Source organism: Urocitellus parryii, unplaced genomic scaffold (assembly GCF_045843805.1).
Source record: "Urocitellus parryii isolate mUroPar1 unplaced genomic scaffold, mUroPar1.hap1 Scaffold_49, whole genome shotgun sequence".
In the NCBI taxonomy this organism is placed as follows: Eukaryota; Metazoa; Chordata; class Mammalia; order Rodentia; family Sciuridae; genus Urocitellus; species Urocitellus parryii.
In genome coordinates this window covers 1,297,701-1,321,342 of record NW_027554054.1, presented here as the reverse complement: position 1 = coordinate 1,321,342, position 23,642 = coordinate 1,297,701, and the positions used below count along the sequence as shown (strand labels likewise).

At 33.4% G+C, this 23,642-nt stretch overlaps 1 protein-coding gene across 1 annotated transcript in view; it reads right to left on the bottom strand.

The window, feature by feature from the left end:
* The window catches only part of LOC144252622 (adhesion G-protein coupled receptor V1-like), a 96,823-nt gene extending 73,402 nt beyond the window's left edge, over positions 1-23,421 (bottom strand). Inside the window, 12 exon segments of the mRNA XM_077794834.1 lie at positions 836-977; positions 1,563-1,701; positions 1,820-1,898; positions 3,892-3,985; positions 5,964-6,127; positions 6,713-6,832; positions 6,835-6,891; positions 7,511-7,610; positions 8,201-8,331; positions 15,022-15,231; positions 16,351-16,591; positions 23,080-23,421. Coding sequence (XP_077650960.1) covers positions 836-977; positions 1,563-1,701; positions 1,820-1,898; positions 3,892-3,985; positions 5,964-6,127; positions 6,713-6,832; positions 6,835-6,891; positions 7,511-7,610; positions 8,201-8,331; positions 15,022-15,231; positions 16,351-16,591; positions 23,080-23,421 — 1,819 coding nt within the window.
* Positions 23,422-23,642: the final 221 nt, after the last annotated feature.

Genomic DNA, 23,642 nt, shown 5'->3' with positions numbered 1-23,642 from the left:
TTGATAGTACTTCCCGTTCCTTCCTGTCTTATAATGGTAAGCAGGGAAGCTGAAAGCTATTTCAAACAACTTCAATGTTAGGCCAACCCAGTAGGCAGTTTAGTGAACAACACAAAAAGAGGAAGGAGTTAACCCCCAACCAAGGTTGTGTCTCTTACTCTCAATACATAGCCCAAGAAGAAACAGAATGACAGTTGAGGATAGGCACCGACATCCACCTTTATCAACACTTTGAAACACCTAAGTGGAGATGATTCTTTAAGTGTGCATGTGTGTATGTATTCTTGCTGGAGTGATTCGTTGGTAGACATACATACATACATACATTTTTTTTTATCTCAGTTTTAGCATTTTTTAAACATGTTTATTTTTCCTTGAATTGACCCTTAAGGGTCTGTGTTTTTGTCTTGTTCATTTTGGTTTTGTTTTGTTTCTTTTTTTACTTGTTTCTCTTTCTCTCCTTTTTTTTCTTCTCACAGTCAAATTCTCTTATACATTCTTTTTCTTTCCCTTTATTTTGTTTTACCTATTTTTCTCCTCCTCCTTTATAGCCATCACTTGAGACATATTTTCTGCATTCTCTCTGTTCATGTTTTGAACATTCTAAATTGTGGAAATGACTCAATAGTATCTTTAGTACCAACTAACTCTTTTTTTGTTCTTTACATAAATATATCCATTCAAAAACACTGACATAGAATTCCAAGATGCCTAATTTAAAATGTTTTTTTTTATTCTAAGTAGAAATCATGAAGTCTCTCTAATCTGTCTCTCCCCCAAATTAGGGAAACAAGCATGAGAAAGAGGTGGCTATGGAGAAGAAATTGTCAAATACCTATTGTCTGTTGCCCCAGTTCCAGTCCAGGAGAAGGATTTGTTAAAATGAGCTGAAATTTTTCATCTCCTTCTGGAATGTCATCATCAAGAATCATGATTTCTATATTTTTATGTCTTTCTCCATCAGAAAAATGAAGACTCTGGTTAAAAGTTAAAAGGAATAATATCATTTAAAAAAACATTTTTTAATAAAATGTTTGGGATGAAACAATATAGTTTCGAACACAAAGAATTAGCTATCTTAATTTATTTAAATTGACAGTGTTTTATTTTAAAAGTAAAATTTATGGAGGAAAAGAAGAAGCTGAACATCTGATTAAGGGGAAAAAGTTACTAAGAAACAAAGTAAAAAGTTTTTAAAACACAAAGTGTTTCAGTAAGTTAAACACAATGAAATAAAGGATAAAAATTTCAAGATAAGAAACACTTTGAGAAGGTCATCTAATGATATGAGTTCCTTAACACAAGATCTGTATTCTCCAATACCAATTGTTACAATAGAAAAATTAATCTGCACAGAATAATTGTTACAATAAGACTAAATTTATATTACTTACTAAAATACTAAAATTATTTTGCCACATGAATATCTGTTCTAATTTACTGTGAATTGGGTTATATAATAGTGTACCAATTTACGTAGCACATAAGTCACTATAATTCTCAGGGAACAGTAATTTTAAAATAATGCATAAAGGTCGTCTGGGATAGATGTCAAGACCTACCACTGGGGTGAAGATGTAATCCAGCCCCAGTTGTGCTTCCAAATTCTGGGCGTACACAAACAAGGACACATGGCCAAGAGCCTCTTCACTCCTGTGAGCTACCAATATTACACTTTCAAGGGTTTCATTTACTTCAAATCTGTAAGAACAGAAAAAGAAAGTAAAGAAAGTATTTTTTTTTCCTATTTTGAACTTCTATTTGGTAGATGGTAAAAGATCTGAAGCTTGGAGAAGGACTCACAGAGCCTTGGGATCACCTGCTGTGCTGCCATTGAATCATCCCTCAGGCACCATTGTTAGCATCAATAATGATTTGTGCAGTCAAGCCTTCTGAATCTGAAAAATATGCAGACGTATTTAGTACAAATTTATTACTATAAATTTTGTATAAAGTTTTATTATTAAACTTTAAATTTTTATTATGCTTGATCTAGAATTTAAAGATAGTCCCTATGAGATTATATAATTCCTAATATGAATATTGCTGATATTACTCAAACGATTTTAAGACTACAAAGGCACCAATGCTATTAACATCTGAAAAAGACCACTTTGCTAACAAGAGCCACTGACTTATAAAACTTAAATCAACCACGAACAGCATGAAATAATAAGCAACTAAGGTTATGGAGCTTCTCCTATTATTTTAATAAAATTTAAAACTTGGCACCTCTGTTCTGTAATAGAACTGTTTCAGATGGGAAGGAGTAGAGAGGAAGAAAAAAGAGGTAAAAGAAATGAGAAGAGAAGGGCAGACCAGGATTTGCACAGAGACAGAGACAGGTCTGGTAAAGAGACACAAGGACAGGGATACACAAATCAGAAAGCAAGAAAGATGAGGTTTCTATTAAGGAGAAAAAGAAGGAGAAGAAGAAGAAGACTTTGTAGAATGAAAAAAGAGACTAAGATTGAAGTGAATTTCCCTTATCATTTTTATTTTGTACTCTGTCCATCAAGCTTAATATGTTACCAATACCTGCTATTCAGTCTTGAAATATTAATTAACCCTGTTACTTATGTTTGTTGGTTGTTTTTTTTTTAATATTTGCTCTTTTCCTTAGTCTAGGTTGCCTGTGACAGCTGCACAGGTAGAGAAAGGAGTAGGGGTTTATGCACTTCTCTCTAGATTGAAGAGAGCAATACTGAGAGAATATAAAACCAAGAGAGAATATAAAACTAGGATTTGTGCCCATCAGAGTATCCCAGCCCTGCCATTTCATAGCTGTGTGATTTTGGTCATATTAAAATGAGAAGATGTAAGTAACAGCAGTTTGTCACTGAAAACATATGAAATAGGAGCATCATAATGCATTGAACATCACTCCCCTACTCAACCCACCTCTAATATGAATATCACAGAAACAGGAACTATTTTATTAGTTTTCTTAGTATGAAAAATGTTTATCATGTAATCAGACTCTATGGAACAGCCAAGTCATTGCACTTTTCTATTTTTTTGCAAAAGATCTGAAATTTGTCAAACAATAATATGTAGGAAACTAATTACTTCCTTTCAGTGTTCTCAAACTTGTCACAATGAGTCTCTGATGTGAATAAGGAATGCTGTTCCTCAAGCCACTGGGCTTGCCCAGGCTTCTTCTTCACCAGGTTAATGTCCCCTGGGTGCAATATTCTTTCTACCCTCATGATGGGGCCATGGAGCTGGGCACCCTCTGTGCTACTCACCCCCACCCCCTAGTGGGCCATCACACACACACACACACACACACACACACACACACACACACACAGGCTTCAGACAAAATCCTTTAATACTAAAACATTCAAACTGCAAACAGGAGTTTTTGCTCCTACATGGGAAGTCATCTTTTTAAAGGAATCTACATAAATCTATACCAAAGTTCAAATTTTACCTTTTAGTCTGTAATGAATTAACTGAGTCTTTTCTAAAGCATGAAAAGAAAAAGATCAAAGGTCAAAAAAGAATCAGAGAACACAACAAACAAACAAAAGATCTCTTACCAAAAAGAAAATAAAATCACCTGAAAGTTGGAGAACAAATGAAAATAGCTAATTAAAATGTTTGAAGAACATGAAAATAAAATGCCTTCCCAAATAGAACTAATTCTATTTTGAGGATTACAAATTTGCTTATAAAATAGTTGTAAAATGTAAAGACCACCACATAGTAATTCTAAATGTGTTTATACTATCCAATGCCCAAAACCACAATAATGCTGCTCTCTAAAATAAATGTAAAAAGCTCACATAGTTGAAATGAACAAACACACTTCTGATTAAAAATGAAGTTACTTTACTTCACTGGAAGGAAGTAAAATGAAACAAGCAAACAAAAGAGCCATCATACCTAGTCTTGGAGGAAAAGAGGTTACAGGGGCCATGATAAGTTCCACATAGGTTAAATTCACCAGGAAATATTCTTCTAGTTCAGGGGTATCATCCTACAAAAATTATATCCATTAAATTCCTTTAATTATGCTTTCAAAAGAATTACAAATCAAAAGCTATTTTTAAGTTGTCTTACAAATATATGCATCAAAGATACAGAAAGTATCAAAATGAAATTGCAGCAGAAAATATCTAAATTGGAAAAAAATAGAAGTATTAAACTTATACCTAGCTATATAGATTGAACAGTATGAAACCACTTAATAATATATTTTCAGCCTAGACCTACATAATACACAAACCAATTATATAAATATATAAACCTGGTTATTTCAAATATAACATGAACAAAACATTTTAAATTCCATAATATACAATATTTAGAATGAGGGATAGAATGATATCATTATAATACACACACACACACACACATTACATATATGCTTTGCAATGAAAGAGATCTTCAAAATTCTATAATTTTAGGTAAGTTGCTTAAATATTAAGGCTCCAATTCAATCATATTTATAATGGAAGAAATAATAGCTACTTTGGGGTGAGATTGTAATAATAATTTAAAATAATGTTTGTGGAGTACATGATCTACAGACAATACTTTTTAAGTGATAGTTATTATTAGTAATCATTAGACCACATAATACCAATGAAAAACAAGGCTGGTGCCTAAGCAAAATCCATGTCAGGAGGAACCAGCCAACCACTAATAGTTACACACTGTGTAACTATTGCTTTTGTTTAACAAACCTGCAGTGTTTTAATCTAGTGCTACTCAAAGAGCAGAAAATGTTGTAAATAGCTAGAGAGAAAGAAAAGTGAAACTGAAAACCCAGGTTTAAAAATTTAGACTATAGGGGGAAGAAAAGAATGGCTATATATTTTCTGTTTTTAAAACTAACATAACTAAGGAATAATCCACTTACTTAAATTCAGTTACATTAACAGATGAGACATTTGAAAGATGACTTGCCTGTGATTTTTGTCAAATCCTGTGTTACCTGTTACATACTGATATAATATTACCTTTTATTTTATAGATTTGGAATTCTCATAATACTACCTTAGCTCATAGTGCCACAGAAATCAAAAAAGCTACTCACTTCAGATGGCTTATCCTACTTTTAAATTAATAAAAATAAAAGACCCTGAGAGAATAGAAGCTCTTAAAACTGGAACCCCCAAAATACATAGTAAATTGAAAAATATTTTTTCAAATGAAATATTCATACTCCACTACATACCATCCCCTAACCTCACTATAATACTATTTTTATAAACCTCTTGGAAATGTATTTTAGTAGCTGAAACACCAAGCCCTAAATCAACATGGGAGTTCACAATATGAAAAATTATTTAAAGTACAATTTCGGCCACCAATGATTACTTTAAGCTTGACCATAATCACATTTTATGGTATCAGTCTCTAGTGAGGTTCCTGCTGTCTCTAACTTAATAGGTTCTACTCACAAAGACTGTGACCTACATGGATATGCTGGTCCAATAAATTGTTTGGAGTAATCAAAATGCTCCTTTGGAACCTCTTAGGCCAGTTTCTTCCTATAGGGAACTTCCCTGAGGAAATTCTCTTTTTCACAAGATGTTTCTATAAGCAAAAGCACAAAAGCAGGATAGCCCATCTAAACAGGAGGAGAAACTTCTGTGTGATTTGAAAAAAAAAAATTCATGAAAAATAATAAGCTGAACCAGAAGAGGGAATGAAACAGAAATGAATTCAAGAGTTTCTGGAGATTATAGTTGTAAACTATACCAACTTTATATTAAAGGCAGAGTAATGTTTTAATATAGAGAGAATTAAAAATTATCACATTATCTTAGCTTTCATGAAATTCATTACTTAAAAAGGGCTTGCATGTTTTGCTTGCTGACTTGTACTTCTACTGTTTGGTAGAAATCTCTTCCTGGAATATTAATATGTTTTAGGATATCCTCTCAGGTTCTACTTTGGGGTTACTTCAGGTTTATTATAATAACAGGAAAATAACAAGAGAGTTTTACCTCAAGTATAGTGATGTTGATGGCTGCTGCTGCTTCCCCTTCTTCTAAAATCAGAAAGCCAATTACTGGGACAAAATCAACTTCTGCTTCTGCAAGATTTCCCTCAGTTTGATTCTTCAGACTCAACATTCCAGGAACGGTGGTATAGGTAACATTGATAGCTCCTAATTGAATTGGTTCAAAAAGGTTTTGTAGTTATTTAAACTTCTAAATAAGTCTCACTGTGTCCTTGGCTTTTCCTTTAGCAACTGCAGTAACTTCTAATGTTGACCTCAATTCCTTGGCCTTTCCTATTTCCACAGTCTTTACCATGTGAGGATCAGCGATGGCCCTTTCTGGGTAAGGCATACAAACCCCACCTGGGGACTCTGAGTTTGTGTAATAAAATTGATGATGTGCTAGTCATGAGCCTAGACCTAAGGTTTTCACTTGCTTTCTTGTGCTTCTACTTGTCCAGGAGAAGAATAAAAAACATGGAGAACAGCCAGCCCAGCCAAGCCCAGTGTTATCAGTGAACCCACATGCCACCTCCTACCACATGCTACTGAGATTTGTAACACATCATTTCTGTGCAAATAGATAATTCCCTTGGAATCTTTTTAAAATTAAAGAAGTTATTAAGTACTAAACCAAACTAATAAATATTATTTTTCCTTCGCTGATTTAGTTTAGTAATGGCTTTATCCACACAAGTAGAATACTTAGAAAGCCCTTGCCAGAAACCCCATTCATTCTAGAGCAATACAAACCCAGAGATCCAAATTCTCTGTTGATGAAAAGCTGAATTGTTATGTTAGCCTCCTGCAGTAAGACAAATCTTGATGAAAGAGCAAAATTTAAAACTCCATGTGGTTCATCACTGGCTTCCCAATCAAGACAGCTGAGTATCCTTGAGTATCAAGCAGAGCAATTCCTGCTGGTGGAACTCCTAAAAATATCAGGGACCCCATTAGGAAACCTAACAGCAATTTGGCATTAACATCTAAATATGTAAAACATATCCCCACTCTAAAGCATTTTAAAGTCACCAGAAAGGGTTCTCCTTTGTCACATCTCTACAGAAATCTCCAGGTGACAAAGATCCTGCATTCCATCCACCCTTCCAGAGAGTAAATCATGAAGTTTTCACTTGGCATATGTTATTGTCATTATTGATTGTATTTGTTATCTGAATTTCAGAAATGGAGTAAAATCTAAGGAAAGTACCTAGATGTCTACTCAAAAATGACTAAATTTGAATTGTTATATACTATACTTGGTCTAAAATCCAAATGAGTTTGTTGACATAAAATTAATTTCAAAATTGTCTACCCTTGAAATGTATTTCAGTCCATAAATAACTATTTAGCAAAACATTTTAGAGTTTTTTTCACTTGTCCACAAAGTATTCCCAATCCTGTGCTAGTGGTTTTTGGATCTAACATTTCTATGGAACAGACAATATTTAAAGTAACATTTTAAAAATTGATATTTAATTGTTAGAAATACAGAAAGCAATACCATTTCTTTTTTGAAAAGAAAAAGTTCAAATCTGAATTCTGAACTACCTTGTGTACTGACATGGTACAGAATGACTCGATACACTTCTTTTTCCTCAGGAATGTTATCATCCAACAAATGCACCAATATTGTTTGATTCATTGTCCCCTATGTCAAAAAGAAAGAAATCCATCTTTGTTTTGTTACTGAACATAAACGATCTCCTCATTATATTAATCTTATAAATCATGCATTCAAACATATTTTCATTTAAAAAAACATGTCTGTGAATTAATGAAATTAATTAAATAATAAATATTGACATGAAAAACAAGGCTTACAGCAGAAAGGAGCTAAGTGTGGAAGATTCTGAAGGCTGAGTTAATTAATGTAAATATAATCTCATGAGCACTATTAAAACCTTCACACAAAGCAGTAAGTTGGGGAGATTTTTACAACAGTGGTGAATAGGAAAAAAAATGAAGAAAGGGAAAGAAGATACCAATGTTGTAGAGATGTCAGTTACACAAAGTCCACTGTAGTGCACAGGCAGAGGTAATAACTATTTGACTTAATACTCAGAAAGTGAAAATGAAAAGAAAAAGAATGCATACATCATCAAAGAAGAATTTATACCAATAGGTGTGAAAAGAGAGACTGATGATAACTACAATACAGTGATGTTGATTTCTATCCCATTTTCCTCAACACTGTTTTTTCCTAGAAATTTATGGTGAAACTTTTCTTTGTGGTATTACCTCAGGAAAGAAGAGTTGTCCAGTAAAGTTAGCAATATTGAATTCTATATTTTGTCCAATAATTTTCCAGTTAACAGTAACATTTCCTCTACCAGGAGGTTTTCTTATCACATGGAATTGCAACATTTCTCCTGCAAGTGAAATGTCCTCATTGATAAGTACTTAATGGAAAATGAGCATTTACATTTGAACTCAACAAAACCCAAATCTCAAGCATGCAGCTACTGCAGCAACTTTTCCAAGAACATTACAAAGCTGATCTGTTTTATATTCTCTAGAAGCCTTATTCATGCTTATTGCTCATTAACACTGAAATTCCACTTCTAAATACTTTCATTCAGGAAATTCAGTATATAAAATTTATAAGAGCACATGCTAAAATGGGAAACACAAACTAGTATACACTCCAAAACATGCACCAGAACATGAATGTTCTGCAAGTCAAAGAAAATAATAAAGTCCTCATGATCAAAACTATAACATGAGCAAATTCTTTCTTTGCTTTTCAAAAGGAAACAAATTCCTTACACCGATATGCAATGTGATTTTACACAATGCATGCATAAAAATGCTTGCAAATACCTGAAAATCACATTTCTTTAGATTGTAACTTACATATACCATCAATGATTTTGTTTTATAGAAAGAAATACAAAGGAAAGGTGTCAAATCTATATATCAATGTCTGTAACTTCATCAAAGTCACAGTCATTTGGCCCAGATAACAAGTATTTTAGATACTTCACATTCCTGGTTTTTATCTCTATGTATCATTTTATCAAATGGGAGAAAATCATAAGAATTTCTTTTTCATATTGCTAGAAGTGGAAAGAAAATTGCTAAGAAAAATAAGCTGATGACTATGTGACTTGCTGAAAAAATACTCAATTCACTCGTTTTATATGATGATGAATACATGTGAATGTATTCTAATGAAAAATAAAGAATACTGTTATAGAAAGATAAACAGAACAATGCTTAAAAGGTTTAAAAGAACACATCCTTATTCAAATTTTATAACACAGACATATAATTGAAATCCACAAGTATGCACTTAAAAAGTCACTTTTACTCAGTTATCCAAATAGCTTTAGCAAGAACTCCAACATTTTTAAAACAAGGGAGTAAAGACAAAACAATAAAATGTAATATTTTATCAAACTACTACTGTTTATATTTCTAAAGATAATAAAATTAATACATATTTCTAATAGAAATTTCTTAAATAAAAATCATTGATTTATTAATTTAGAAACTATTATATTAATTGCTAAAAACAAAATAATTTTTCATACTAAATTTTAACACATAAATTTAATGTAATGAATCATTTTTGGAGAGTAGAGAATACATATAAAAAAGAGAAAAGCATTTAAAAAATGTTTCATTTTTGTTTCATTTTAAGTATTTCAATACAAACATTAGTACTCTAAGTATTGGCTTTTCCTTTTCTTTTCTTTTTCTTAGCACATAAATATTGCAAGTGAAGAATCAAATTCTCTAAAATATTAGGTATAACAGAAAAAAATGTACAATCAGCCATAATTGCCAGCATACTGTTTAATTTTTTTATTTGTATAACTCATTTGAATAAAATATAGACAGACAGTACTATCAAACTCTGGAGTTTCTCTATTGTACAAATTTCTTATAGAGCAACTTAGGTTGAAAAATAAGTTTGTTACTGAAAACTATAGGAAAATCCTTGAAGTTAAGATGTTTCACCTGCAATGTTGTCTGCTTACACAAATAAAAAGGTCCTAAAGTCATAGTTTTCAAATATTTATGAATCAAAAGTCTTATAATAGTTCAAAAATAAAATTATGATAGTTTGATTAAATGCAAAAAAGGCAAAAAAATCCCCACGAATAGCAAGAAAATAAAATGTGGGTCAATAAAGATCCATGTTGAAGGGGGACTTAAAATAATAAAAAAATTATGGCTGAAATTTGTATATGAAGATTTGGGAATCAATATTCCATTCTGAGGTTAAAATAAAAGTGAAATGTTGAAGAGAAGAAAAAAAAGTATTCCCACAAACTTACTATGTGGAAAAATATGCAGTATAACACTACTTTAAAAATTTCACTTCTGAAAATTTAACAAGTTGCCATAAAAATAACTTTCAAGAAAACATTGCAAGAAACAAAATTCGAAGTATGGGTACAATGGGGCACACACACATACACACACATCCAGATAAGTTAAAAGTAAACAAAGTATTTCTTAAACACATAATCTTATAAAACTATTGCAAATTTATCATGCCAAAAGTAAGAATAGTGTGAAAATTTTTCTAAACCATAAAATGTTGAAATTGATTCTTCTTCCTAACACAGACACCTAGAAGCTAGGCCTATTTAAAATGTATCTGAGAAAAAAGCAGTGGATATACCACAGGGTCACCTTCTACCAAAACACAGAGTTGACCAACAAAGTTAAGGGAAAACAGAAAGACTCAGAAACAAGTGCTTAGTCTTCAAAATCTAAGATGAAAGACAGTAGGAAAATTCTTGAGAGTGTATGTTCAAGTTATCCCATAAGAAACATTTTCCTAGGTGCTATACTGCCTTCTGGTTTTTCCCAAGAATGAAAGTTGGAGGAACACCCTCAACTATCAAAGTCTGACCACCTTACTTGAAAATCATCTTGATATAAAATTCACGAAGTCCACCCAAAGTGGACAACACATTTCAAGCTTCAGGCAAAAGATCTATCAAATAGTGTCTAGACCTAGCCTAATACAGATAAAGAAAATAAAACAAAAATGTTTCATCCACTCATTCCTCAAACCAAGATTCTTTTTATAAAGGTAAATGGCAACTAAGAGGTACATAAAATAATAGAAAACAAAATACAGAAAAATAGCTTAGTCAATAAATGATACATGATATATATGGATCACCCAAATTTACTGACTCTACAATGAAAAGAAAATGGTTAAATATTACAGGAAATATGAATAATTTGAATCATAGACTGTCAATGAGAACACTTTGAAAAAAACAATTTCTAATATAGCATGCCAATATTGGTAATTTTAAAAATAATTACATTTCTTATTCAAATCTTTATGTAAAAAAGCTTAATGCTGTCTTTAAGAAAAGAAAAAAATTTAAATCTATTGAACATAACATGATGATTATGATGCTGCTGAATTGGGTGAGTGAAAAATCTAACACAGGTTTATAAAAAGTACATTTATGCACAATTTGCAATCACAGTAAAGTCCATTGTCCCATATTTCTAAATTCTGTCCATTACATTTGGAAAAAGTAATATTTACCACTGGTCATCTCTCTAATTGCTTTAGGACAAAACATAGAAATAGGATTCCTCAGAATTCAATACATAGCAATTCCTTCCTGTAAATCACAAATGGAATTCTAGAGCCCAAAGTCCAGTATCATCCACATTTTAAATCTAATCACACAGATGAAGTTCCAACACTAGCCAGAAGCAATGTTAACATTGTTGAGAGCCCACAGAACACGATTTTACTCTATTTTATAGCAGTTATCCTTGAAGAATCACCATGAGGTTTTTATTAGTTCACTTTAGTAAACTCATCTTAATACACATCTCTCTATGAAGTTTTTGTAGTAGTATTATAAAGAATACATACATAAAATACTGAATTCTTGAGGTTCATTATGATTTTGAAAAAATAAAATTAATTTAGGCTGTCAGAAATGGCTTAGGAATAAAGGGGGGGAGTAAAAAAATAAAAATTACCCTTCACTTTTATTTGAAAGATGTAAAATAGCTATGGAGTGCTCATGCAAGCAATAAAAACAATTCAGTGTTTTCTTTCCCATACCAAACACATAATCATAGACTAGTATGCTGATGCAAATTTTTAACCAATAACCCACTTGAACCATGTATTTTAATTACAAATCCATTTTCCTCTTTGTGTCTCCTGCAGTACCCAGCTGTTGATAAATGAAGATACCAGAATATGGTTTTCAGGTGAAGTTCATCCAACCCAAAGAGAATACAGGTGCTGGTGTCTGAAATTTCTCCAAGATCTTTGGTGCCCAGAAGGAGAGCCTTGGTTTCTTTAGAAATTATGCATTACTATCATCACCACTAGACACTCACAGGATGCACGTGCACAATACTAGGTATCTTACAGTTAAAACTCCTTATGTTAATGCTGGACATTAATATTTTTTGAATTTTTTAAAAATGAAATTCCAGAGCTGGGGTTGTGGCTCAGTAGTAGAGCACTTGCCTCATATGTGTGAGGCACTGAGTTCAACTCTCAGCACCACATATAAATAAGTGAATAAAATAAAGGTCCATCAACAACTAAAAAAATATTTTCTTAAAAAAATGAAAAATTCCATCATATCACAGCAAAGCACATGTCTAGTCTAGCTCTAAATTCCTTGTTTCATCTAACCTTCCCTGGCCTTAGCTTTATTTGTAGCCTCCATACCATCAACACTTAAATTCTGTATTTATACAGTATTCCCTGCCCAAGTTTCTTCAACAAAGCAAAAGCAAATTCAATATACTCCTCTTTAACTTATTTTCTCCAATGTCTCTCCTTTCCTTGTTCTCATGGCCAAAGAGCAGTGATTCTCAAAATTTTATACTATAAAAAGGCTGGGGTTGTAGCTCAGTGGCAGAGCGCTTGTCTAGCATGTGTGAGGCACTAGGTTCCATCTCCAGCACCACATAAAAATAAATAAATAAACAAAATAAAGGTATTTTTAAAAAGAGAACACATGGAATACAAGCCCATAGATAATGCTTCTGGATGTCAAAGCAAAGTGAAACTGGTGTAAAAGTTTATCTCATCATAGACCATTAGCACTCTGTGAATGCAAATAGGCCTGAGGACATGAGGACACTGCTTTTTTTTTTTCTTTTTTTAGCTGTAGATGGACACAATCCCTTTATTTTATTTATTTATTTTTATATAGTGCTGAGGATCGAACCCACTGCCTCACACATGTTAGGCAATCATTCTACCACTCAGCCACAACCCCAGTCCGAGGACCCTGCTTTGAGGGCACTCCCCAAAGGCCACTACACCCTTTAGTTTATCCTTAGATATCATCTTTCTATCCCCAATTTTTCTTTATAATCCATCCAGAGCTGCTACTATTTTCTCTAGCCCACTTGAAAATCTTACTTGTTGGTTACATTAGTATGAGACCCATTGATTACTTCCTTATTCTGGTAATTGATGAACATTTCTCCTTAGTTTCTTCTGACTCTCTTAGTCCTCTGAGCGATTACTTTCCCAGTATCTTAGCTTGCTGTTCTACATGATGACGTCCTTGATAACTTGTTTTCTCCTATGTTCCCAAAGATTGTATTTTCCTGATTTCAACTATTTGAAAATTCAACTTCTATCTCTGAGTTAGAAATAAAGTCTCTTACCAAATTCTTCCTTTCACATGGACATTACTACTCACATTCATTACTCTTTCAATTAAAATCACTTAATATATTTATCAAAAATCCTTGCATTATCAGGTTCTGCAGCAAATACAAATTCAAACAAAACAGTCTCTCCTCACAAGGTGCACTGTAGTGTGGGCTTTGGATCCAGTGTAGCTGGGTTTAAAGCTCCACCTCTTATCTCCAATTCAATTTCCTTATGTAAAAATGTTGTGTATTCAATTATACCCAGTTCATAGGACTGCTGCTAAAATGAAGTGAAATAACTGATGTGGAGCAACTATCACACAGAAAATACCTCATAAATATTCTTGTTGTCATTAATATTACCTATCCCAGCAGTGACATTTTATTTCTACTATGTTACAAAAAAATTTTTGATAGTTAGCGATTTGTCTTTAGATTGGGTTTATGGCAATTTGTTAGTCACTCTTAATCATTGTTGCTAAGACAACATGCAATTCTAAACCATTAACAATAGTAAAGAGTGTCAGAAAATGGCTCAAACATTTGCACAGATAAGTTCAATAAACTTGCAAGTTGGGAGAATATACTAAGGAGACGGATGGTAAACACTGAAATACATTCAGTTTCCAGCACAGTCACAAATTAGTTATTTGACCTTGTCAAGTCATTTAACTTCTCAGCTTTGTTTTCTCATATGTAGAGATCCATATACATGATCTATATCCTTTTTATTTCTTAATTCTTTAAGATAAAATTATTTAATTCCAAATACAAACTATGTGCTGAAACAATCTGTAAATTTTTTTGAATCTCAAAAGAGGCTTATTCAAACAAAACAGTTGTAATATCTAAAACACAAAAATTAGCCTATATATGATATGCAATAAAAAAATAAAGATTCAAGAAAATTACAGTGTTTCAAGACAAAAAAAAATACATATTACATAAGATTTTCCAGTTTGGCACTCTTTATAAAACATACAAAAATAATATAAAATCAAGGCTAAAATGTTCACTGATTTTAATCTAGTACTTGTTTTTAACAGGGAGCCACTAGTTCACTGTTTCATAGTAATAGCTACTAAAAAGCATATAGTATATTTGCCAAGAACTGTGCCAAGCACTTTATACTTATTAGCTCACTTAATCCTCATGAAGAAACCTATGAAATAAGTAATATTTTGCCATTTAACAGATGAAAAACCTGGACATCCCACACCAGTGGAGAGTGGCAAGCTGGAACACAGTATCATTCTATAAGCCTCCTACATCTAGTTAAGCAGTTCACTAAGCCTCCTCCCAAACATGTCCCGCTTGGATGAAAACACACAGTTCAACAAAATAATTAAAGGAAAAAAATCACAAGCTTTAAAACACTAGGCAAAAAATGATACCCATAGAAAAGAAAATGAATGTGCTCAGAAAAAAGAACCCACCTTCATGACCAATGACAGATTTGGAAGCAGTCTGAAAGCTAACAATTCCCGCCACATTGTCATTGGCCAAAATGTTCACTCTCACAGTGTCGGAACTGGGCAAAATTCTACTTCCTCCTTCAGTGTACACCAAACTAACTATGATGCTTTCATCATCCTCTGGATCAGAATCATCCAGAATGGTTAAAATGGCTGTCTTTTTGGTTTCACCTATAAAAAAAATATTAATGGAATTAAAAACCAAAGTTAAGAAAATCACCAATGTAGAGAACTCAAAAAGGCCCCAAATAATCTATACCTTAAAAAGTGAAGTAAAAAATAATGTGAGTTCATTATAATAGCTCAGTATTTTGGGCAATATTAACACCATTAAAATCAAATTTTCTTTGTTCATCTATATATTTTTTTACACATAAAGCACCAAAAATATTCATTAATGTGTAGAAAAGAACATTCTGAATTACTAAAAAGTTAAAGGGTAAAATTATTTCAAAGAATCATAGCTTTATTTCCTGGTCTTTAAAGAACAATGACCTAAGTAGAGAATAAGCTTTAAAAGCATTTTATATCTAAGAACAGTTCCTTTAAAGACAATGGGGTCTCATTCTCATTCTGGCATTATTGTGGAAAATTTTTAATCAGGTATTCAACCTAACACCTCCCTGAATAACCAGAAGCACATAGGGAATTGAGATCAAAATGGCAGAATGGGACAGGGGCAGGAAATGGATGACAAATACTGAGTAAAAGAACCAGCATGAATAAGATAAGTCTTTGGGTAATTAGACAATGTCAAGTACCAACTTCTAGGACGTAGAGCACTGTGGGAAGCAGGCAGAAAATAAATTCAAAGGGAGGCAGGATGGCCAGAGGGGCCTAGTAATTTGCTTTGCAATTTGATCTAGGACCCCAGTAGTAGATAGGGCACCAGTGAGCAACCTAAAAGCAAATACTGCATCTGTGGTTTTAGGTAGACACCAGTATTTCCTCTGCAGAATCTCAAAATTAGGTAAAGAAGACATACAAATTAGAAGCCCATGAATTAGCACAAAGACTGTTATTTAAAAACATTTTAATTTGAAAATAAGCATTTTCATCTGTAATATATGCATTAAGACTTAATGTTTATAGACCAGCTATTTGCTTGAAAAAAATCTCCTTAAAATAGCAACTTATTCTTCATTGCATCAAACTACATATAATCTTTTCCCAGTACCAATTTTAGTTAAGTACTTATTCATGTTATTACATATTAATAACTGTTACTAACTTTCTTGGGGGTCTAAGTTACGTGACCTTGTCTCATCCTGTAAAACAAAACAAACCTACCCACCTTATCAGTCTCCTCCACACTTGTGGATCTCACCACACAAGAACCTGGCCTCTCCTGTATGTTTGTAAGGTCCTGAGGGGCACTCTGAGATGCTGCCTTTGGAGGCAATGGAGCACGCCTCTTCTTGGGTGCATCCGATGGCAGGATGTTTGAAACATATGGTTTGGAAATAGTATTGGACCTCAAAAAAGTTGGGCGGTGCTTATTTATTAGAGGGGTTGCAGGAGCACTTGCAGTCTAATAAGAAAAAGACAGTGTCTATATGCAATTTCAAGATAAAAACCACTTATTTTATACAAGATTTGAAGACTCTTCTAAGATATTGCATAATAAAATACTTACTTGCTCCCACTTTTTCTTACTACATTGAAAAAAACTAAAAAAACCTTTTGTCTTTTTCCTTCATAATGTCCAGGTTTTGTGATATTTGGGAGGATTGAAAAAAAGAATAAAGTCATCTTACTTTGGTACAGAGAGTTGAATATTCACTTCCAAGTTTTTCTTCTCTTACTTTCCCTCTAAAACCCTATCTAATACACTAGGCATGGAGGTATAAGCGTAGAATCCCAGTAACTCAGGAGGCTGAGACAAAAGGATTCCAAATTTAAGGCCAGTTTCAGCAACTAAGCAAAATCATCTCAAAAATTTGTTTTAAAAAAGAGGGGGTAATAGGGAAGGTAACTCAGTGGTAAAGCACTCCTAGGTTCAATCCCTAGTACCAAAAACGTTAAAAATAAATAAAAACAAAAACTTAAGCAGTAATAAACATTGTCATTATAATCTGAAATGAATCACTCAGGACTACTTTTATCAAATTCTCAAAGAAACAAATATTCCTGTTTCACAACATAGGAAACTTAAACTAAGATATACTCAGGATCAATAATCACAACTAAGACATACACTCAATTCTTTATGACTCAGCCAGTGTTGCATAATTACCAACATTTCAGAAGTATAATGAAAGCAGTACTAAGATGGAATTTTATAACTATGAGTACATACATTAAAAAAAAAATCACCACATCAAACACAAATAATCTAATGATATTTCTCAGGGCATTACAAAAACAGGAGCAAACCAAATCCAAAATCAGTAGCAGGAAATAAATCATAAATATCAGAACAGGAAATAAATGAATAGAAAGAATAGAAAGGATCAATTAAACTAAAAGGTGGTTCTTTGAAAAGATAAACAAAATTGACAAATACTTAGCTAAACAAACCAAAAAAAAAGAAAACCCAAACAAATAAAGATATGAAAAAAGGATAATATGACACATATCACTGAAATTCATGGGATCATTAGCAATATTGAGTAAAACTATATACCAATACACTGGAAATTCTAGAAGAAATTAACAAATTTCTGGGCCCAGATGACCTACCACAATCGAACCAATAGGACATAAAAAATCTAAATAGATCAATAATAAGCAATGAGATTGAAGCAGTAATAAAGAGTTTCCCAACAAAAAAGTATAAGAACCAGATTCATTGATGAATTTTTACCAGATTTTTAAAGAACTACCACCAATGCTCCTCAAACTATTCCATGAATTAAAATGGAAAGAAACCCTTTCAAACTCATTCTGCAATGTATCACCCTGTTACCAAAACTTGATGAGGATACAACAACAACAAAAAAACTATAGACCAATGTCCCTGATGAACATAGATGATATATATCCTCAATAAAATACTTTCAAATGGAATTCAACAGCACATTAAAAAGAGCATATATCATGATCAAGTTGGTTTCATTCCTAGGATGCAATGATTGCTCAATATATATGAATCAATAAATGTAATACAGCATACAGCACATAAATAGAATCAAGAATAAACATCACATGATCATCTCAACAGATGCAGAAAAAGTCCTTGGTAAAATTCAACAGTCCTTCATGATTAAGTTCTGAATAATTAGATATAGAAAGAAGATACTTTATTATAATAAAAGCTATATATGATAAACCTATATCCATCATCATTCTGAATGGGGAAAAACTGAAAGCATTTCCTCTAAAATCAGGAAATAGAGTATCTATTCTCAACCTTTTCATTCAGTACATTGCTTGAAATTTTAGCCAGAGCAATTAGGTAAGAAAAATATATAAAGTGATATAAATATGAGAGGAGGAAGTTGAATTATCCCTATTTGCAGATAATACAATTATATTCTGAGAAAATCCTGAAGATTCCACCAAAGAACTCAAAACTGATAAATAAATTCAGCAAAGTAGTAGGGATACAATATCAATATACAAAAATCAATAGCTTTTCTATATATCAATAATGAATGGACTGAGAAAGAAATCAGTGTTTCTTGAACAAGGAGTCGAAAGATTGCTACAGTGAAAATTGGAAAGTAGTGAAGAAAGAGATTAGAGAGAAGAAGATGTAAAGATCCTCCATGTTCATGGATTGGAAGAATTAATATTGTTAAGACAGCCATAGTACTGAAAGTGATCTATGGATTCAATGCAATCACAATCAAAATACCAATGACATCTTTCACATTTCTTCACAGAAATAGAAAAAAAAATCCTAAAATTCATCTGGAATGAACAAAGACCACAAATAATCAAAATCATTCTGAGCAAAAGGACTAAGGATGTAGGCATTGTAATCCTTTATTTTAAAATATACTATAGAGACCCTCATCAGTATACAAAATATGAAGATGTGAATTTGGTGTCAACATACCTTATATACAATTAAAGATATGATAAATTGTGGTATAAAGGTGTATTAAGAATTGTAATGCAAAAAATAAATAAACAAATGACTAAACAAGCAAATAAATAAAGTATACTACAGAGCTATTTTAATTAAAAAAACCTGGTGTAGACATAAAAACAGATATCCATGGATACAACAAAAAAGAATATAAAGGGGCTGGAGTTATGGCTTAGCAACAAAGTACTTGCCTAGCACTTGTGAGGCCCTGGGTTCGATCCTCATTACCACATTAAAATAAAGGTATTGTGTCCAACTACCACTAAAAAAATAAATATTAAAAAAAGAGAATATAAATATAAATAACATATATCTCCCTGTTTACAGATAATACAATTTTCATTGCAATTTCTCTCTCTCTCTCATATATATATATATATATATATATATATATATATATATATGAATGAATTGAGGACCCAGAAATAAACCCATGTATCTTCAGACAGCTGATCTCAATAAAGTGCCAAAAGTCATATACTGGAGAAAAGCCTTTTCAACAATTATACTGAGACAACTGGATATCCACATGCAGATGACTGAAACTAGATTTCAATCACCCTGAAGAAAAATCAACTCAAAATGGATCAAAATCTTAATTTAAGACATAAAACTTTGAAACTACTGGAAGAAAACATATAGGAAACACTTCAAAATACTGGGACAGGCAATGATTTCCTGAATAGTACTCTGATATCTCAGGAAACAAAAGCAACAATTGACAAATACGATTACAATAAATCAAAACTGCTGCACAGCAAAGGAAACCACCAAGAGAGTGAAGAGAAAATCTATAGAATGGGGGAAAATCTTTGCCAGCTATTCATCTGACAGAGAATTAATCTTCAGAAAGAACAAATATTCCAATCAGTAACTGGACCAATGAACTGAACAGACATTTCTCAAAAGAATACAAATACAAGACAACAAATATATGTAAAAATAATATCTTTAGCCTTAATAAATCACAAAAAACTACATGGAGATTCCTGTCACCCTATTCAGAATGGCTCTTGTCATATAAATCAACAAACCAAAGCAAAAGCAAAAAATAAAATAACAAATGCTAGTTGAAATGCGGAAAAAATATGAATCTGCATAAACTGTTGATGAAAATGTAAATTATTATAGCTGGTATGGAAAACCGTTTACAGATTCTTCAAAAAAACTAAAAATAGATTTACCATAAAATACAACTAGAGCTGGGCATAGTGGTGCATACCTGTAATCCCAGCAGTATGGGAGGCTGAAGTAGGAGCACCAAAAGTTCAAGGCCAGCCTCAGCAACTAAGCAAGGCCCTAGCAACTTAGTGAGACCCTGTCTCAAAGTAAAAATAAATAGGGGATGTCAATGGCTAAGTACCCCTGGCTTCAATCCCTAGTTCCCCCCTCCCCACCACCAACACCAAAAAAAAATCCAAATAGACCATTCCTTAGTGTTTTTTCAAAGGGTAAAAAGTGGGAAGGAGATGAATTGAAGGAGAAAAGAAATTACTGGGAAGGGGGAAGGATACTGGGGGGTGGGCAAAGAGCAAGAGAAAGTAGAATGGAGGGTAGACATGATCAAAATATGATACATGTATATATGGAAATGTCAGAGTAAGACCCAATATTTTGTATAATATATATTGATAATAATAATAGTAATAAAAATGCACAAGATGATCTTGAAACAATTAAGAAAACTGTGAAAATATATTGGAGTTCATGTTAGAGGGACTCAGGATGGTTTCTAATGCAAAAATCTGAACAAATTTGGTGTCATGATTCCATAATTGAAACAATCACATAAGTTTCATTCTGTGCTTTCATAATGATACTAAGAAAAGAACGCTTCATCATGTTCATGCTAGAGAACAAGACCATTATTTAAAAAAAGCATGTAAAGAGAAAGAAATTATCCCATTTTCATGACCTTTTCTGACTGAATTTGATCTAGGGAGTCAAATTGCTGATATGAGTGAGTTTGTTTTATAGAAATATCTCAACAAACAGTTAAAAGTAATGTTTACATACACTCTTGTCCTTTATCAATTACTGTTTAAGATGCAGACAATAATTGTTTTCTAACATTAGAAAAGATGATAACATGTTACTGTCAGTTAATGGTAACACAAAAATAATACCTATGAAGTTTTCTTTCTTTTTTCTCTATTTTTTGGAGGCAGAGTCTCCCTATGTTGTACAGGCTGACTCCTGGGCTCAACCAATTCTCCTACCTCAGCCTGCAGCGTAGATGAAACTACAGGCGAGTGCCACCATGCCTGGCTACTATATTCTTGCCAGAGATGTGTCACTAAAACCTGATTAAGGCTCTAGATTTAATAGTCAAATTTCAGGAAATAGAGGGGACAAAGAAACATGTGACAAGGATACATCACCAAAATTTTGAGTAAGACAAACTATAAAACAAATGACCTGGTTTTGTCAACAAACCAATTGCAAATAAAAAAAAATTAGGACAGGAATAAATTTCAAAAGCATTCTTTTACAAAAAAAAACAAGGGTTTTATAGCAAATCACAATGTAATTTCAATGACATTGAAAACAAAGCACTGTGTGTCAAAATTTGATATAGCTAAAGCAGAGCATAGTAAATATACATTCTTAAATGTTTATTTAAAATAAACGTTCAATAAATGAAATGAATCATGATAATGTAGGGACTTCTCTAGGAAGGCAAAGATAGTACCAATAAATATTAATGCAATATGTCTTGATAACATTAAAGAAAAACTGTATTCCACAAATGAAAACTCATATCTGATAATCCAAATATTAATTAAGTAGCATGCATTCTGCATGAAAAGCCTAACAATAGTAACAATTAATAATGATGAACAGGTGGATAGGACTTCATGTTTAAAGAATTTTTCATAGGCCCATTTTACTTTTTAGAACATCTTTTTGAAGGAGTTATCAACAGTTATAATTCTAAGCCCTTCTTATTTGAGTAATGCCAGCATTTGCTCTATAGATATAAAGAAATATAAGCAATGTTATCACTCGAATTCACATCCAAGGAGCCAGGTGATCAGAGATTTGAATAACTTGCACAAAGATACACAGGTTATACATGGTAAAACTAAAACCAATATCTATTTAAAGACTTTCTGTAATACTTGTGGTTTTTCTTTTTTATACCGCTATTTCATTTTAAGATAGAATCCCCTAATAAATAAATATATATACATACACACAATTAAGTTTAGTTAGAAGAACAGGTAGAAAATTCATATGGCAGCACAATAAACAATATAACCAGAGTGCCAAGCATGGTGGCACATGCCTGCAATCCTAGCTATGGAGGAGGCTGAGGCAGGAGGATCACAAGTTCAAGGCCAACTTGGGCAATGTAGCAAGACCATGCCTCAAAATAAAGCAATTCTTACAAGGGCTGGGGATGTAGCTCAGTGAAGAGCACCCTTAAGTTCAATCCCTAATACTGGGAGAATATTTATTTATTTATCTGGAGAGTATTTCAAATAATGATTTTTCCAGACATCTTGTCATCCTCTGCACTAGTTAACCCATCTTCCCTAAAGTTCTATGTAGGTATCACTACAAGTCAAAGTGAAACAGTAAGACAAGTGAAAATTTGAGCCTATTTTAAAAAACAACTCCATACTATAGTTTCCAATGATACCAAACAACCTAAAAGCTGAGGACACTTACAGCACTTTGGATTGACCTGTAGACACTGTAAAAAAAAAGCTTTCTTAATCTTATTCAGAGCACTCAATCATCTGTAAAATCACAGACTTCCACTGCTGGAAGGTATAGTAGCAACCTATACATTCAACACCTTTAAAATGAGGTACAAAGAATTATGAAATTTGCTTAGTGTTAAATACATACAGAGTGGCAAAGTTAGGAGCAGAAGCCAAGTGCAAGTAACAGTGCTGTTTCTGGAAAGAACACAGAAACCATTTTTTTTTCCAATTTTTGTGTGTAAAGGCAGACAGGGGGGAGGGGTCGCTTACCTCCAGCGCTTCAAAAGGGACAAAGCTGGTCCTGGCAAACCCATCGATGATGTCCTCTTTGGCCAAGGTGGACTCGCTCCGCTTCCTCCGCTGGGGGTCTGGGCAGGACCCAGAGGAGGACCTGGGCTTCCCACTGTCTTCCTTGTCCGAGCCCATGACGAAGCGAGCCAGGGCGCCCGAGTCCAGCCGGCCCCCAGACGGACCCGGGAGCGCATCTCCCGGTCTCGCTGCGACCCTGACCGCAGCTTTTTGAGCAGTCCAAGGCCCCGATCCGGTCCATCCATAGCTCTGCCTCGCCAGGGTCCCCGCGCCCGCTGCCCGCGCGCCACAGGCTCCTGGCATGGTTGGTCGCACAAAAAAATTGACAAGGAGCTCTCCCTCCCGCAGCACGGAGTCCCTCCGCCCCGAGCAGACGCTAGCCGCCCGCACCCGCCAGCGAGCCCGCAAAGGTCACAGCAAAGTGGGGGCGTGGAACTTCACCCGCACTGGCGCAGGAGAACCCCCCCGCCGCTGCTCACGCAGGAAACTCACCGCCCGGCTGTAAGAAGTCCAAGCCGAGCAGC